Raw genomic sequence first — 17,964 nt, forward strand, 5'->3', positions numbered from 1 at the left:
AAGATTGAGAAATAAATTTGACAAGTGATTATATGATGTTCTAGTCTATGTTACTCGGATTCAAAGACCAAAATTCAAAGTCAGTTTTTATATTTAAAGTTTCCAGCTTTTTAGTCAAAACACCAAATGATTCGTCAAAGTGTCCATACCTGGAAGTATGACCTTCGAACAATGTGCATTACTCTAAAGGATAGTTTATAGGATCTGATACAAAGAAGGATTTGTTGGTTAAATTAGGATTTGATACATTTAGGAGGAGGTTACAGTAGTCCCAGCCAGTGTAAAACTTTGTCACGTCACTTAACATGAGCCACAATGATTGAGAGTAATACTAGAATAGGTGACCTCCTGGGAAGTCCTCATGTTGTTCAAGTAGCAGACCCCACTTATGGGATTAAGTTGTTCAAGAGAAGAAGATAATATACGCTTAGCTAGAAACAACTAATCCTATAGAGTGGCACTCAAGTATGAATCGAACCAACCATAAACTTATGGTCCATGCTCTTAGCAAGGACAACATTACATGTTTACGACATTACCCCAAGACAAGCAAAGAGGCGCAAGTGGTTAACCAAAGGGAGAAATAAAAATAGAAAGAAATCCTAGTTCTAGGTTTTCCATTTTAGGTGGAGATACTTTAGGAAAGAATTAAGTGAGATTGATTCTATCCTATACTATAAAACCACACGACATGTCCATATTCAACTCCACGTGTGAGGAAGAATTCTTCTTCAATTAATTTAAGCTGTAAATCTTATTGTGGTTCAATCATGTGTGTGTTTACCATTAGAGGAGCTTTGTGTGTGGTTCTAGAAGTTTGTAACTTGATTGAATTGGTTTAGGGAAGGCACACTATAAGAGGTACATAAATATTCATATTAGTTCATAATCAATGTGCATAAATTCGTATTTGATGTGTCATTGCAAATACATTCAACATCAAAATCCAACACATACCCATGTTCAAATGTCATGGATCTGAGATGGGCAATAGAGGTGAAATGAAAATCGTAAGTAGCATAGGCCCTAGCCATAGTATGTTTGTAACAAAAATATAATTCTTTTTTGTAAAATTTGAAATTTGTTAGGCTCTAAACAACCAAATAAATACAAAATGAATTAGCCCTTTATAATATTTGAAATTTGTAAAGGCTCTAAACAACCAAATAAATACAAAATAATCTTGTTTCTACTTTCTCAATCATTTACAAATTTCTATTTATCTTTATAAGCCACGAAACATTATGAAAAACATAAGGTAGTGTACACAATGTTATTTAAATTGTAGCATGAGATAAACACAACTACCTAATTGTAATAGATCAACCTAAGGAGGGATAGTATAGGTATTTTACTAATATTAGCTCACTAGGTTAATAATCCTTAGTATAAATAGAGAGTGAAAGGAAGGAAATAGGTAGGCAGAAATTTGGTGTGAAGCTTTTGGAGAGTTATGGCCTAAAGCCATTTTGGAGTTGTGAGCTAAACTCACTTTCAAGGATTGATAGCCTTAAGCTATTAACCTATCTTTGTAACCATTTCACCATTATCAATCAAAATCCAAGCTTTAATCTTTATTTACTTGCATTATTAAATCAGATTATTTACCAGATAATCAGTTCATTACACAAATCCTAAGAAAGTTATACAACACATTTAGTATTAAAAAAAAAGGTCATACAAAGCAAGATTACCTATAAGCAAGTACGGGATCCGTGGAATACTTTGGTCCATATTTTGCGATGACATTCCATGCCGTATAGAAATCTAGCAAAAGATAAACTAATGAGTTTACAATTTAAAGCTATATGTATTCCCATATGACACATTTTAATATATTTCCTACCACCTTGGCAAATCAAACAACTCAAGGGACAGGTAACAAAAGTCGTGAGATGATATTAATACTAACACAAACATCACCAACCTTCTACGGAAACCTTGCAAAAGTCACAATACCTTAACAAACCATAAAGTGTTTACATATCAAAAACAAAAGAATAAATTCTTTACAAATGAATTATAGAAAGAAAAAAATGAACAAAGAGATAAAAGGGTGCATTCTCATCCTCTTATAAAATAAGTCCTGGGCTTAACACATTCCAATAAGTTTTAATTAGGGCGGATAAGTTTATCTATCAAGTTTAGTCTCATGTAATTGGGTCTAATCAACTCTAATTAGTTCCAATACATTTAAATTAGGTTTAATAAGTTTGGGAGATTTCAGAAGAACATAATACACCATAAGAACTAAGTGAAAATTTTTATTTTTTTGCTCTAATGTTATATACTACCTTCATTAACTATTATTTGCAACAAAGGGGTATTATTTGTGAGATATATGAAAGGAATGGTGTCCTTCGAACAAGTGTATTATTCTGATAGCGGGTTCAGTATTATTAGAAAGCTAATATATTCCGTAAGGTCAAGTGATCGGAATGCCTGGGTGGAGGCCGCTTCCGATCAGTAATATTAATGTATAATTCATATTACAGCTTAATCTTGACTGAACCCTTCGGGTCACACCCAAGCAAATATACAAACCGACTCGACGAATTAATTCGGAAGAAATTAATTCGTCGCCCGAGTGTTAAATATTTAGACGTCGGAAATTCGAGCTTAGAGCGTCGAAACCGAGCATCGAAAGTCGAGTCAAATCGTGATTATTGAATGTAGTTTGGAAAACAAAATAAGGAATTTAGAAAGATAAAACAGTATTTACAATACGCATTGATATTTTTAAATCGTGAAAAATATTGATGATGAGCCAATTATATAGTGTTTTTTTTTACTTTGTGATGATTGCTCAGATACTACATATCATGTACTAGAATCTCATTCAAATGAAATATCTCCTTTGTTTCATAAATATTACAGCTCTAAACATAGGATTTTATGAAAACAATGTGATGAGGAGATAGGTAAAAAAGAACTAAAAAGAGGGAGCCCAAATGATAGGATGAGTGAGAGGGAGAGGAAAAAGAACATATAATAACTATAAAAGTTCCATAAAAAAGGAAACACTGCAACATTTATGTAAAGAAGAAAATATAAGTTTGCTTGCAAATTTATCGAGGACCCACTTCAACAAACACTTATATTTTTTTATTTTAATATCATAAAAATTGAACTTGTAATTATGCTTTCATCAAACTTGAGCATGTGAGACAACAATACCATATATACTCTAAAAACAAATAACCAAAGAGAAAAGTTGTTTAAAAATTTTGAATAAATGAGGCAATGTACAACACCTCTGCTTAATTCTTCCATCTAAAATATTGTTTGGCCTAATTGTCACCAGATGTATTTTGAATTACTCAAATGTCGCCAAAAATGTTCTTTTGACTACTGCAGACCAACATTTTACAAAAAATATGCCAATTTGGTCGTTTGGTATTTAAATGTTTTGACTAATGAGTTGCAAAAAATATGTTTTCAGATCAGTTCAAATCAGTATATAAAGTAGGAAAGAACACACCTAATACCTTAAATATTCATTCTTCGCATAGCACAATATATATTTTAAATTAGTCTGTTTTTTTGGGATATGCTACTCAAGTGGTTAATTATTGTGGCAAAGTAGGCTTACCAACTGCGTCAGCTTCACAAAGGTAGCCAATGCTTTGATATCCCAGAGCTCGAATTATGGAACCACTGGACTCAATGCACACCTATTGATTTAGAAAAAAGAAAACATTAAGGTAATGAACCAGGAAGATTATGGTAAGGTAGAAGAAGATAAAAAATGAACCAAAAAGACAGGTGGCAGAAGCAACAAAACTTCCATACTGCTACAGATAGAATCAGCTGTACACCCCTTTCTGGATTTCTTCTGCAAACATCCCGAAGAGAAGCAGCCATACTTATAGAAATAGTTTCATCAAATCTGAATTCAACAAAACATTCCGGCAGCAGAAAGCTCTATATAACACAAAGGAAACCAAAATTTATCAAGAAGTTCCAGAACTTGCAAGTCAAACAATTTAAATAAATAAAATAATTATTAGAAAGGATAATACTCCAGTCCCTGATGGTCATTCTAATTCCATCAGTTTATTTATATATGTAAGTACTTATCCCAGAACCAACAAGAAAGTGAAAACTGAAAGCAGCCAAACAATTCTTATTCCACAAAGTGCAAACCAAGAGAAGAAAAGGAAGAAATCAATCAAAGCCTTAATCCCATAAGTGGGGTCGGCTACATGAACCAAATTATATGAGCCCAAAAAAAAATATTTGAAACAGAATATGATGAGGAACATTCATGCCAGGTCCATAAATGAAGCTTATAAGAAATATAGACCCTCTTATGTAAACTACATACTATTAACTACATAAACTACACATTATTAACTTAGATCCTTCAGCAACAAGATTTTACACAAGTTAACAAAGACAGATAGCATGCTTACACGCAAGCTCCCGAAGACCCTATCATTAATCTCCCAGGCCTTACAAAGCAAACGAAGTGAAGTTGCATACAAGACCCTGCAGAAGAAATAAACTATCAGAACTAGTTTATATTTTGACCTGTCTGAGAAAAAAAAAAGCCATAATAGCAGAATTTTACAAAGTGATAGCTCTTAAGCTCTAGCGACAAAGTACACAAAGAAATATAACAAGAAAATGATGCTTAATAGAATCATCAGAGAGATATATATAGCAAGCAAAAATATCCAAAAAACAGGGTTCAGCAAAGATATCTTAGATGTTATCCTCTTTTTTAATTTATTCTTTAAATTTCTTCTTGGGAGTTTGATTATCTTACTTGACTTGCTATATCTCGGACAATTGAGTTGCATGAATGAATTGAACCAATTAACTTTTTGAGGGACACATATACATTGAGAATTTTTTTTATCCTGGATACGCAAATATAATTAATAAAATGCATACAAGCACAGGAAATCATTGTGGTAATAAAAGTAAACCAATGCACTTACGGATTTGAATCCTTCTGAAGCATTGGTAGGACTGTTTGTAATATCAAAGGTAACATTGAGGAGTTTGAAGCAAGTACAGATAGCATTGTCAAAAGTTTCAACTGCAACATTTCAAAAGTTTTTAGTAAATGTTGCATTCAACCCTTCTCCATAATACTTCCTCCATTTCACTAAAGTTGCAGCACTTGCATAGTTGCATATGACACATTAATTTAGGCATAAGGAGAGAGACAAAGCAACCCATGTGACATACAAAAAGTAAGTGCAAAAAATATATTTAAAACAAGATAGAGGGGAGAGGAGAGAAAAATAGTGGGCCAAGCATGAGCGAAGAAATGATATATTGTAGAAGTTACGAAAAGGTGAAGTGTAGCTTTTTTTTATTTGAAATATCCCAAAGTAGCAATCGTTGCTTTTTTTTTTTGAAACAAAGGAAGTACATAAATATTTATCTACATCTGAAAACATACTTATAAGTTATTAAGTATGAAAAGTCCTTTTTTTCATGTATAGATAAAGCCACAAGGGGCAGTGTTATAGATGACTATAAAGGATTCAATCCTAGATCATGGCCTCATGGGTACCCCGACTATTACCCCCAATACAGCACTTACCAAGCTAGATAGCGTCCACGGAATAACAGAAATTTGATAGGATTGAAATTATACATACTTGGTGAGCTAGTAACAGAGAGAAAGACACTTACTAGCCATTCATTACAATCTTTGATGTTTGACCTTAATAAATTGCAGTAGTATAACACAGCTAGCAGCAGTGAAACACCAAGTTTGGGTTCCATATTGCTGAGAGCAGCTAATGTTTCTATAGCACTGCTTCCCAAAGATTGATGTACAACCAGACTTCCAGTAAGCGCACCCAGCAGAAAAGGTACCTCTATATGCATCAAATAAATGTAAAAAAATCATCATAAATTCAATTCAGGCATGAATTACACTCTCAGCTTTGATACAAGGACTTTACCAGTTGAGACAACTTCGTGAGATGATGACATGAGGACAGAGGACTTGTGTCTCTCAGCAATAGACAAAGCATATTTTCCTAGATGAGATAGCCAAGATTTTGATCCACTCTCATAATTTCTATTTCCACAGGCAGAATAAATGTTTAGAAAGAAAGAACAGGGGGGTAAATCCTGCAAGACATGTGGGCAAAGGAAAATGGCATCAATTACAATTATGGATTACAGCTAGTGCATTCATTAATCTTTCTCAAGCATCATACCACAACTAATTTTAATTGCTTTGATCTAACATCATCCCATACAATCACAAAGGGCATCATACCATTCAACTGTAAATTTTATTATAGTACATGTTAATTTACATATAAATAAAAAAAAAACATAAAAATATAAAAACCAAAGGAAAAAATCTTCTTAACCCTAAAAAAGTTGTGAATGGGACCAGGGTTTATCATTCAAAAAGGCATAACAAACTAAGAAAGGCAATCTTAGTAGACCTTATTATAATCCATCAGCCCTTATCTCCCTTATATTATCTTATCTAAGCTTTCAGCCTTTTTATTTATCCGAGCTTATTATCCCTACTATCTTATCTTATATGAACTTATTATACCTGAATGAGTGAAAATTAGGTGAAGATAACAAAGCCTAAGCTATTGTACTATTGTAAATGTTTATATATTATAATTTAGAAAAGTCATTTACTACAGGTTTTACCACCAAAAATCACCTCATTTTTTCTCCTAAACATACCATGATTCTTCAGTTCTTGTTATAAATTTTACTGGCTGCTCAATATCTTCATAAATAAAAGTTTTCAAGAATATAAGGTGGCGAGTTACCAACCAAAGTTGCTAGGTTTTTCATTATTACTTATTGATAGCATTAAAATTTGGAAGCATTCATTCTCTTCATCATCTCTTCAATTTCATTTGTCCATTAACCTCCCTTCACTTTTTTTTTTCTCTTTTTTTTTTTTTTTTTTTTTTTTTTGTATTTAAGCTAATTCGCCAACTTAATCACTTTTTCTTGACAAACTACTATCCCCATGTATTCTCATGGTTTTGATTTGGAGAGAATGTAGCTTTTATGTTGGGATGTCAGTAGGAAATCTGAATTTTAGTTAGCATTATTAAGAAAAATATATAATGAGTAAAGATTTTCTATATCATTTTGCTCATTATGTAGTTGCATACAATTTGGATAGTACTACTTATATAAGAACAATTTTTAAATACTAATTGTTGTAATTTGATAAGAATGTAGCTTTTATGTTGAGATGTCAGCAGAGAATATGAATTCTGGTTAGCATACTCAAGAAAAAACATTATGGGAAGGATTTTTTAATATAATTTTACTCATTATGTAGGTTGCATACGATTTGGCGAGTACTATTTTATATAAACTTATTATTTTGCAACATGAACTTTAATCTTATAAAATTAAGTAATTGGTAGAGAATTGCCAAAGATTTAAGAGATGGATTCTGTTGTGGACCAACAACTGGCGGCCCAACCAGCAACCAAGGTCTATACTCAAAGGTCAAACAGCTCAAAGAGGCGGGAGACAACATTCAAAAGCAGAATTGGCTAGAAAAATGGGGGACAACCTTAAACTGCAGCAAAGGGACGAGGAAGGAAGAAGACAAATCGAATTAATGTTCCACTAGGGAGCCATGGCACTGTTGTGATTCTCTAAGTAGTAGTAGACAAATGTAATTAATGTTAGGGTTGTTTGTATCACTTGAGTATAAGTAGATTAATGCTAGAGAGTAGAAGTTATGCAATTAGAGAGTGAGAAACTAGAAGAGAGACTTGTAGCCTCAAGTTATAAACTGGAGAGTGATACTCAAGTTATCTAATTTGTAATTGTTTCTTTAACTATCAATCAGCTAGTCAAGTTAACAACCTTAAATTAGCAATTGTGGATTATTTGCTTACAAATTTTTGGGTATTTTGTACAGGTATTTAACTTTAAAGGATTTATGTATAACAATTCAATTGATCAATGTAAGACTAATACTATATCTAATCTAACTTCAAAAGTTCAAAGGATTTTTGTGCAACAAATTAATAGATCAGTAGAAGACAAACAGGAAATCTTAGTACCCTTCAATGCCTTCATATCATATGGAAATAATGGAACAAGCTTCTTTCTCCCTTTATCTTATAGTTCCTGTTCCTCTCTTCAATTCTACATAGCTAATAGCTAATCTTATTGTTCAGTTGTTGCTATTAGTGTGGTATTGAAGAGAACAATTAATTTGCTTTATTGCATTATCAATGGCATTTTAACCAGGAAAAACAATGCAACGAGTCCATAAAAAATAAAAAAATTAAAAAAAATGAACCATGTAATCAATAAAACAACATAGAAAGAAAAAACTACCTGAAGCCATAAATGCCGCAGCAGCCTTAGGATGGTCATTTCAAGCTTGCTTACAAATAAAGATTCCCTTTGAATAGATAGTTCGTCCTTCAACGAGGTCGAACGACTTACAAGGAGCTTTTCCAACATCAAAAGAAACTGAGATGCTGCTTGTTTCACAGTGTTTGAAGGAGAAGACATCAAGCTGATGATAGGAAAAAAGAACAAAGACACTTCACATGGGTTACATACAGCTCCCGGCATAACATTCTCTGCAACAAGGCCATTAGAAATTTGATTATAAAGGTGCTAAGTTAGAGCTACATATATCACAAAAACATAAAGCCATGCAGCTTAGAGGTTTACATTCATTCTATAAATCAGAAAAACTAAATTACACACTCCATTATTTTTGTTCAATATCATGGATAGGCGTTGTTTCCTTCCCAAGGGTCTGCAGTATTTCATTTCAAAAGCTAGAGTAATATTCCCTAAGTGCTCTACTTGGCTGGCACTACGTTTAATGTTGTATTAAATGGAATACAATATTGGGGATTAAAAAGTATAGGGGAAAAAAAAAAAAAAAGAGAGAGAGAGAGAGATAATGGCTTAATATTATTCATGAGTAAAGATGTGAGACAAGAATAAAAAATAAAAATACAGAAGTGGAGAGCCTGGAGACCATGTAATCTCTTATTTTTTGTCACACCTCTTGTCATAGTAATCATCTCAACGATCAGAGTCGTTAAGCTAAACAGCTTTCTTTCATCAGATTCTATCATACCAAAGCTTCAACCTACCATCTTGCCAAATAAAAAAGGGAGGGAGGAAGGCAGGGAGGGAAGGAGAATGTTCTCACCATCATGAATTCTCCATTTGAGGATATATGCTAGGAGATCAAGGACAAATAACTTTTCATCTTCAAGTTCCAATTGAGCTAGAAGCACAAAGAGAGATAACATAGGAGAGTAAAATTGAGGGAGATAGTGCAATTTAAGCTCTTTCTGGAAACTCAAAAGTCTCCTTGATAGTTCAAGGACAGGCTTGCTTTCAATATTACACGTTTCAAACTCCAAGCACAATGTGAGAAGAGCATCCAACAGTTTCACCCCAATTAATTGAGCTTCAGTAACCATCTATCAAATAAAATTTGAACATCAGAATAGCAAAACGAAGTAATAAACTTCTTCTGCTTGAATAATTAGCAAGCATAGGTAAATTTCATATAAGTGTCACTCTTGACAAATGATTGCTCTGAAATTTGCAACTGATATTAGAGAATATGGACTCTCCCATAAGATTCGTGAAAATTATAAAGATAGCGGATTTACAGCAATGGCTCTCCTCTACCTCCTTCCCTCCCTTTTCCCAGCCCCCCCGTTGGCTACAAGGCAATATGGTACCTAGACTCAGTATCAGGAATAGCATGAATCTGTCAGAAATTCTCCCCCAGCCAGTTTGGATTTAGGAGGAAGTATGAAATCCATTAAAAGAGCGAGATAATGCAACCCACACCTCTTCTTTTAACATTATCTGCCCTTTTGATCTTTTTCAATTCTTTATTTTGATTCTTGTAACTACAGACATACAGCACAACAGCATCATCAACATAAGTGGTTTTAGATGTATATTGACAGCAGAAGCAAGAAGGATTTCCATTCATTAAAATAAAGGACTCCATATTGTTTTTTTTTTTTTCTTAACTTCTGGCACTGATTAATAAACCTCACATTGACCATACATTCATATTAGTACTTTCTCAGTATCATAAATATTGGAACATGTAGAAAAGCACAACTTTAACTGATATATTAAAATCACGTCACAAGACGAAGTTAACAAGATCCCACATGACTATGTTTTTCCTTTAGGAAATAAAGTAAAAGTTCAAATGTTGAAATATTAATATTGTTTTAAAACATTAACTGTTTATAACTTATACCTAAAAATACTTTCTTCTTTTGTTCTTATTTGGTTGAAACATTTCTTTTACCACATTTGTCAATGCAGATTTTCAACCTCTAATATTTCTTATTATCAAAAAGTTAGAAAAAAGTTGATATTATGAAAATATAAATTGAGACGTTTTCAATAAGATTTGTTTTATAATAACTATAACACAGAAAAGCTAGTCAAACAAGAGTTTGTGAATAGTGTCAAACGTCAAAACGTGTAAACTAAAAAAGAACAGAGGAAATATATATATTAAGCGTTAAAGTTGCGGGCCAAAAAAAGTGCAAGTCAAATTGGAACAGCTAAGAAAATAAAGGGAGTAGAAACAAGTGCTAAATACAGATGAATTAAAGGAGGGGAAAAATAAGGAAAAGAAAACATACAGATCCAATCTTAACTAAGTGCTGCAAAACTACACTGTGCGCATCCACTAATAATTCGGCAAAAATGACAACTTTCCCAATATCCTGTAAAAACAAACCAGACAAAAGCAGTAGCAGTTCTTTCAAGTAAAAAATTCTCTAATTCTACCAACAGACAAGATCAATCCTCAAAAATTTTAATGTTGTACAGAACTTCATGCTCCAGTCTACTTACCTCAGCACCTCTAAGGCTAAAGCACCTCAAACAATCAATCAGCATCTCCAAAAGAGGACTCGCCTCATTAAGTAAGGAGCAACAAAGAGACATCAATGAATAAATCACAAGACTCAAGAATGAGGACAATGATGAATCTGAAGAGCATGACATCAGAACAGAGAAGGTTAACAGAGGCCTCAAGTAGTCACAGACTTCACCAATCCCATTTTGCTTGCCATGCACCACAAACAATACAACTTGTTGAACAAGTTCATTTTGTGACTCTGAACGACTTGCTAAAACCTGGAAATATAAAAAGTTTCAAAATTTAAGCATTTTGAAAACTTTGACAGACATATGGAGCAGAGGGAGTCAAATGTTTTCAGGAAGATTAGATCCCAAAATTTAAAACATGGGAATCCCCATTTTACTTCCAGTAAGATAGAGCACACGTTCACCAATAAAAGGCAGCAGTTAAAAAAATTCTCTATATTTAAAATGTTGCAGTACAAAAGCAATATTACAAAATATACAATGCTTCGTAAATAAGCTCTAAAATCCAAGTACGTAATGATACTATTCCCCTATAAATTACATTCAGGGTTTATCGAATTCGAGATCAAAGTGGCATAATTACAAGACCTATTAGTTTTGAGCAAATTTAAAGGTACACTTTTAAAAGCCATACTATATATCTCACTAGCCGAAAGGCAGCAATTCAAGCCTTTAGCTAGTCAGTTTTCTTAAGAGGTAAAAATTTCATTAATGTAAAAGGAAAAAGGCACATCAAAAGTGAACCAAGAATCCACTATTATGTCCAATCACAAAGATCCTCTTTATATATCATCGCTAAGGCTCCCAACAGTATCTGTTAACTTAACCTGGTAGAATAAAATCATAAAGACTACTAAAATAAGTACAAAAATTACTAAACTGCAAGCAATTCACAGGTGTCATTTTTATTTTTTTGGTAAATTGAAACTTTTATTACCAAAAGGAGAACAAACAATTACAACTTACAAAAAGCTAAGTTGCAATACCAAACTACACAAGCCAACAAGAAAGGCAACCAACAACCCCTAACAGTTCCTGGCACCATAATGCCACCTTCTAGGAAGGGTTCACCATAGCACTAGGAACCAAAGCTACTTCTGAAGCAACTCACCACCTTCCAGGAAGGGTGCCAGCCACCAGGAGCAGCATAACAACAAATAGACCAACTAAGGAAGCCCTAGACTCAGTTGCAGGACAAACACCACAACAGGACTAGAAGCATTGTTGTTGACCAGAACAGGACCACAAACCCCACAACAGGACCAGAAGCATTGTTGTTGACCAGAACAGGACCACAAACCCCACAACAGGACCACAAACACCACAGGTGTCATTTTACTGTAAATTTTCATGCCACAACTTTTCCTGCATCTGTCTGTTAGCTCTCAATCATGACCAGAAGCATTGTTGTAGATTCAAAGGTGTTTAGGTTTCAAAACTTCTTGTTCATAGTGCTACATGTAAGATCAAATAATTCCCTCATAGTTTTCAGAGTTGAAATAGAAGGTGGAGTAAAAGACATATATTTACACACGCACACACACACAAATTTAAAGTGATAGATGACTTGATGTTCATTTTGCTTGAAATTAGCAATATACTTTTGTAGCACTCGGTAGTCAAACATTGAAGAGAAGTAATAAATCCTTCCCGAAGAATTGGAGATTGATGATTCCACAACATTTTCAAGCCAACTTTGGTAACTCCACAAAATTTATAAAGCAAAGTTTTAATTAGAGAAGCATTCACATGGTATTTGACTGTTTGTTGCTATTATGAAGCCATAAAGGCTGTTTTGGACAGGGGAAGCTTAGGTGAGTCAGCCCCTGCTCTGAAAAAAGGAGTTGATTAGGTCATTAGTTGGATAGGGAAATCTTGTAACGTTAATTTACATCATACAGTTTTAAAGGGATGTTTGGTAGCATATATTTAGTTTGTCAGTGAGCTGCTGCATTGCTGCAGCTGCCACAGAGAATCGGAATTCAGCAAGGTGCCTGTGGCTAGGTTGCATTAGTCATTTGTGGAATGATCTGCAATACGGGATTTAGAAAGAAGATCAGTCTTGAAAGACAACCAAAATCTCCCCTTTTTATAGAATAAAAGAAAGATGGTAAATAAGAGTTTGACAAAAAATGAACACTGCAACTACAAAAATTGCACGTGGCGAGGATGTCACAGTGTTTTTCCAAGTGGTAAAGAGGATCAAATGAATTGTATGAAAGTTCTGCTAATTGTCATGTTGTGTACTTTCCCATATATATACATGCTCCCAACATCTCTGTTTAGTTGACACATTTTCCTTATAAGTTCATCCCAATTAACATAGGCGAGGAACAGTTGGAACAATGCAGCTAGGTGTAGCCAAACTATTCACTTTCTACCAAATTTAAGTAGCTTAGTAATAGTTTTTTTTTCCCTGCTCATTATTTCAAAAATTGATACTTATTATGCTGTTAAATGCTTGAACTTGAATAATCCTGCCGAGTACATTACAAAGCTGCACACTTAGGCCAAAATTCATCAGCATGCATAATCATGCATTGACTAGTGTAGTAGTGCAAGGAGGCCATGTATGTTTTTGCATAGTCATGCATTCACACACAAGTTACAATACGCTTTGAATGATATAGTGAAATTCTAACTTCGGCTTTATGTTCTCATCATCATTTTAAGGTGTACTAGTCTACAATTATAAGGTCTGCTCTAGTCAAGTCTGATAAGGTCTGCTCTAGTCAAGTCTGATAAGGTCTGCTCTAGTCAAGTCTGACGTGGACTGCTTCTCTTATGTTGGGTCTAGTCTAAATAACGATTTGGTCTATAATCCTTGCACGCTCGAAATTGTTGATTTCACAATTTTGCCTACTTTGTTAATAGTTTTTTCTAGTTTAGTATGGTCACATGCTAACAAAAATAAGTATTAAACAAAACCTCATTCTTGTTAATAATATGAACATAAAGATGATAACAAGGAAAGTTTGAGAAAATAGTTTTTCTTCCTGATAAACAAAAAAACCGTTTAACTAGTGGCATTTTTGTAAATAAATCAACTAACTTTGTATTAAATTTGGGCCTATAATTTGATTCAAACTTTGCTTGGTGCAACCTTGTTCCATATTAATATTACTTATAGTCACATTCCAACTCAAATTAATTAAAATATCAATCATATTCAGCAATAAGAGTAACGACAAATCAAGTAAGCAATACATATTTATTTAAAATAATCGATTAATAAAACAATTCAATGCAATAGGTTACCTTAACAAAGGGATGATCCTCTGGGGCATGAACAAAATTTTCTGAAATAAACCTTTTACTACGAAACCCGAAACGAACAAGAAACCCAATTCCTTTAACAAAAACATTAACGAAGCGAGGCGGGCAACCTTCAAGAGCAGATTGAAGCTCAAGAAGGGCGAATGAATGGTCTAATTTGGACTCCTTGACGAGGCGACAAAGCTCGTGCACTGATTGATCAACCACAGCAAGTGAAGAGGACTGAAGGCATTGAGTAATGGCCTCCCTTTCAGGGTCTGAATTAGGGTTTAAGATTGAAGGTGTTGATCGGAGTTTTTCGAAAATTTGAATAACAGCGTAGCGTTGAAGAGAGGGTTGGGGCACTTTGGTTCGCACTAGTAAGGGAGTGTATGCTTCCATGGGAGGGTAATTGAATAAGAAATTATGCGAATTAATCGATTACTTGGAGAATTGCCTCCGGTGAAATAAGGTGTCCGCGGTGTTGTTATTGGAAGGTTGTCAGACGAAGAGTATAGCTTACGCCCGGAGGAATGGAGTGGCGACAACCTAAATTAAAAAGATAATCCCACTTTTGAGTAAATAATTCCGCCTTTGCCCCCGCTCAAAACAGTCCTTTAACCGGTTTGTTTCTTTGGTAACCTGTAAAAGAAAGTGACTTGTCATAGGTCACCTTTTAATTGGTCGAATTTTAATTTTTTAAACCAAAAACGTAAAAATTAATTAAAAAAAAAAACCTCTTTCTTGTTCCCCTTCCCTCTTCCCGATCTCCCACTCGAACGGAGCTCACCCACCGTCCCACCCATGCCGGAGCAGCCCCACCTACAACAGGAAGTCAACAACAACAACCCCCTCCTTCATGACTCCATCTTTCACGCATCCAGTGGCGGATCTAGAATTTTTGAGTTGGTGAGTCACCATCATTTATTAATCACATATGAAAGTACAAAAAATTTTGGGTCTAGTTCATAATTGTATTCAATCCAAAAATTATATTAAAAAAAAAAATTATATTACAACCAAATTGATTTCAATCCAAAAAAAGAACACAAAAATCTATACTACAATCAAATAGTACTTAAAAAAAAAAATCATCTTACAAACTAAAGTTACTACAAATAACATCTACTCCAATGGGACCAACCATTATTTTAATAGTAAGAAAAAAAATATACAATGACCATAAAGGCCTGTTTTTTAATAACCGGTCTGTTTGACTCATTATTATAAAGAATTACAAAAAAAATGACCTTAGAGGCTTAGGGACCAGCTGTTTAAACCACCGGCTCTTTTCACTACAAAAATAAAGCACCGATAATAAAGCGGAAGTGGGTGAGTGAAGTCTGCATTATTGCTACTAGTATCTAAGAGACCTGTTATTTATAATAACTGGTCTCTTTGATAGATTTCTTTAAAAAAAAAAATTAAACTTCATTTTTTTGGGGGGGGGGGGGGGGGGGGAGGGCTGCTGGTGCACGTGCACCAGTGTGCATCAACGTAGCTCCGCCCCTGCACGCATCCTTCCAAAACCCACATCCAATCAAGGCTTTACATTTTTACTACATTATTTCAATTCAAAGCTTCAGGTTTCCTTAAAAATAATTTTTTTTTTTTTTAAAAAAAAAAAAAGCTTTAGGGAATTTAATCAATCACAAAATCATCACCATTTTTACCTAAATTATCATTAGATCAATACACCTTCAATTTTTATTTTAATTCTGACACAATTCCTCTTTCCCATTTTAATTCATTTATTTCAGGTTTCAATTCAGTGCAAGACGTAGAAAAATCAGCTAAAACAATGGAGCAAATTGTGATGGATCTTAGTTCAGTTCGGTGTCATGGTGAATTTCGGAGTTGCGATGGTAAAGATGAGCTTTTGGTGAGTTTCGAGGTGTGAATTTGATGTTGTTGTTGCTATTGATTTCCTCCTACTTTTATTTCTCCTTACTTTTATTCTTCGTAGTATAGTTCCTTTAATTAATAACAAAATTGGTTACTTAATAATTTAGATTACTCTTGATTAATTGTGAATAAATTGACTTGTTTCCTTGTGGTTCGGCCCTTCTTTTCTATCTGCATAGTTAGTGGACTTAGGACTTATTTTTTATAAAGTAATACGACTTTAGCTTGTCAAAATTTGGCGCCGTTGCCGAGGAGACGGTTTTATTTATATTTCTGATTGTTTTTTGTAGTCTAGATTATTCTCTCTTGTCTCAGAGAACGTTAGTTCTTTGAGGCAATTCTCATATTTGTCTTTTAGTTCTTTGTTTATGCCTAGGTGTTCCAGATCAGGTTATATTCCATTAGATCCCAAGATCGAGCGCTCTTTTCATAGATAAAAGAATCTTTACAGGCAAATCTTGGCGGGTTCTAGGGATAACGATAATCACATAGACCCTCCAACTGAATCTAGTGATTCAGAAGTTCCTTCAGATTCAGAATCAGAGATGACATCACCTAAGAAGCTCAGCGATTATTCGCAGCCGTCCCTGACGGATTTTCCACACCTTACTCCTACTCCGGCCCTTGATGGAGTGCAATTTGAAATCAAACCCCAATTTATCACAATGATAGAGTGGAAGCAATTCAGTGGAGCTAAAGATCCTAATCTTCACATTGCAGATTTCTGCCAATATAAAAATACCATTAGGCAAGATGGGGTCTCGCAAGACCAAATCATGGAGATTCTTTATCCCTTTTCTATATGTGGAAAAGCTAAATTATGGTTTAATGGTTTGAATAGAACTGCACTTGGTATTACTGACTGGGAAATTATTGCTTTGAATTTTTATAATAAATATTACCCTGCAGAGAGAACAGCTTTGTTAAAAAGTGCAATTCAGAACTTTTCCCAAGAGCTAGATGAAACTCTATATGAGGCTTGGGAAAGGAGGATCTATAGAGAGAATGCCCCCACCATAATCTGGCACAATAGCAGTTGATCTAAGCCTTTTACAATGGACTTGGAAATTCATCTAGATCAATTCTAGATTCTGCTGCTAGTGGGAGATTCATGAATCTTAATGTTGAAAATGCAAGTCAGGTTATCGAAAACATAGAAATTCACAATTCCCAATATGGGAATCCGAGAAGGTTTGCTAACAAAGGAAAATATAATGTCGATTCTGTATCCTTTTTGCAGGCTCAGTTAACATTTATTTGTCAGAAACTAGATAATCTTACTGTTGTTCCTAACTCTGCAGCTAATGTTTCTGTTGTTGCTAATAATGAAGGTTTTTATGAAAATTGTGGAATTGTAGGACATTGGGAGCAAGATTGTAGGAGTTCCATATAGCAAGTTAATTCCTTCCAATCCTATAAGCAAAGTAACCCATACTCTAACTCTTATAATACTAGCCCCCGGAACCACCCATATCTTTCCTACCGGAGTACCAATGTACAAAACCCTCCACCTCCACAACAAACACAACAGCAACCACCAGCACAACAAAAATATTACCATCCTAATTCTGGCCAGAAAAACCAGTCACAATCCTCCTCATCTTCTGACCCTGCTATGTTAGAAATTAGAGCAATGCTTTCAATCATGAAAAAGCACATGGAGAGTAGGGATGCACAAATTGATTCGATTATAGCTCATAATAAAATCATGGACAATCAAATTGTGCAGATTTCATCTACCCTACAAACTCGTCAGTAGGGAGCTCTACCATCGCAACCAATCCTTCCTAAAGATCATGCTAATGCAATCACTCTAAGGAGTGGTTCACACTATGATGGACCTCCTATGCCCAAGGATGATGGACCTGTTGCTAATCCTGATTCCCTTGTACCAAATTCTAATCTTACTAACCCTGCAGGGAT

The 17,964-nt window shown here is 34.3% G+C and overlaps 1 protein-coding gene across 2 annotated transcripts in view; it reads right to left on the minus strand.

Annotated features, from left to right (window-relative positions):
• Window positions 1-14,690, minus strand: part of LOC145629116 (protein RST1-like) — a 43,877-nt gene extending 29,187 nt beyond the window's left edge. The window contains exons 1-12 of one of the 2 annotated variants that reach the window (XM_081681627.1): window positions 14,140-14,690; window positions 10,846-11,130; window positions 10,632-10,715; window positions 9,155-9,431; window positions 8,317-8,567; window positions 5,928-6,099; window positions 5,653-5,840; window positions 4,947-5,047; window positions 4,416-4,491; window positions 3,793-3,924; window positions 3,593-3,674; window positions 1,695-1,767 (exon numbers count right to left, since the gene is read on the minus strand). In XM_081681627.1, the coding sequence (XP_081537753.1) occupies window positions 1,695-1,767; window positions 3,593-3,674; window positions 3,793-3,924; window positions 4,416-4,491; window positions 4,947-5,047; window positions 5,653-5,840; window positions 5,928-6,099; window positions 8,317-8,567; window positions 9,155-9,431; window positions 10,632-10,715; window positions 10,846-11,130; window positions 14,140-14,538 (2,120 nt within the window). In that variant the 5' untranslated portion in view covers window positions 14,539-14,690. Of the gene's footprint in view, window positions 1-1,694; window positions 1,768-3,592; window positions 3,675-3,792; window positions 3,925-4,415; window positions 4,492-4,946; window positions 5,048-5,652; window positions 5,841-5,927; window positions 6,100-8,316; window positions 8,568-9,154; window positions 9,432-10,631; window positions 10,826-10,845; window positions 11,131-14,139 lie in introns of those variants that run through there. The other variant, XM_081681628.1, reaches the window with a different exon arrangement.
• Window positions 14,691-17,964: the final 3,274 nt, after the last annotated feature.

This window comes from Chenopodium album, chromosome 4 (genome assembly GCF_948465745.1).
Source record: "Chenopodium album chromosome 4, dcCheAlbu1.1, whole genome shotgun sequence".
NCBI lineage: Eukaryota > Viridiplantae > Streptophyta > Magnoliopsida > Caryophyllales > Amaranthaceae > Chenopodium > Chenopodium album.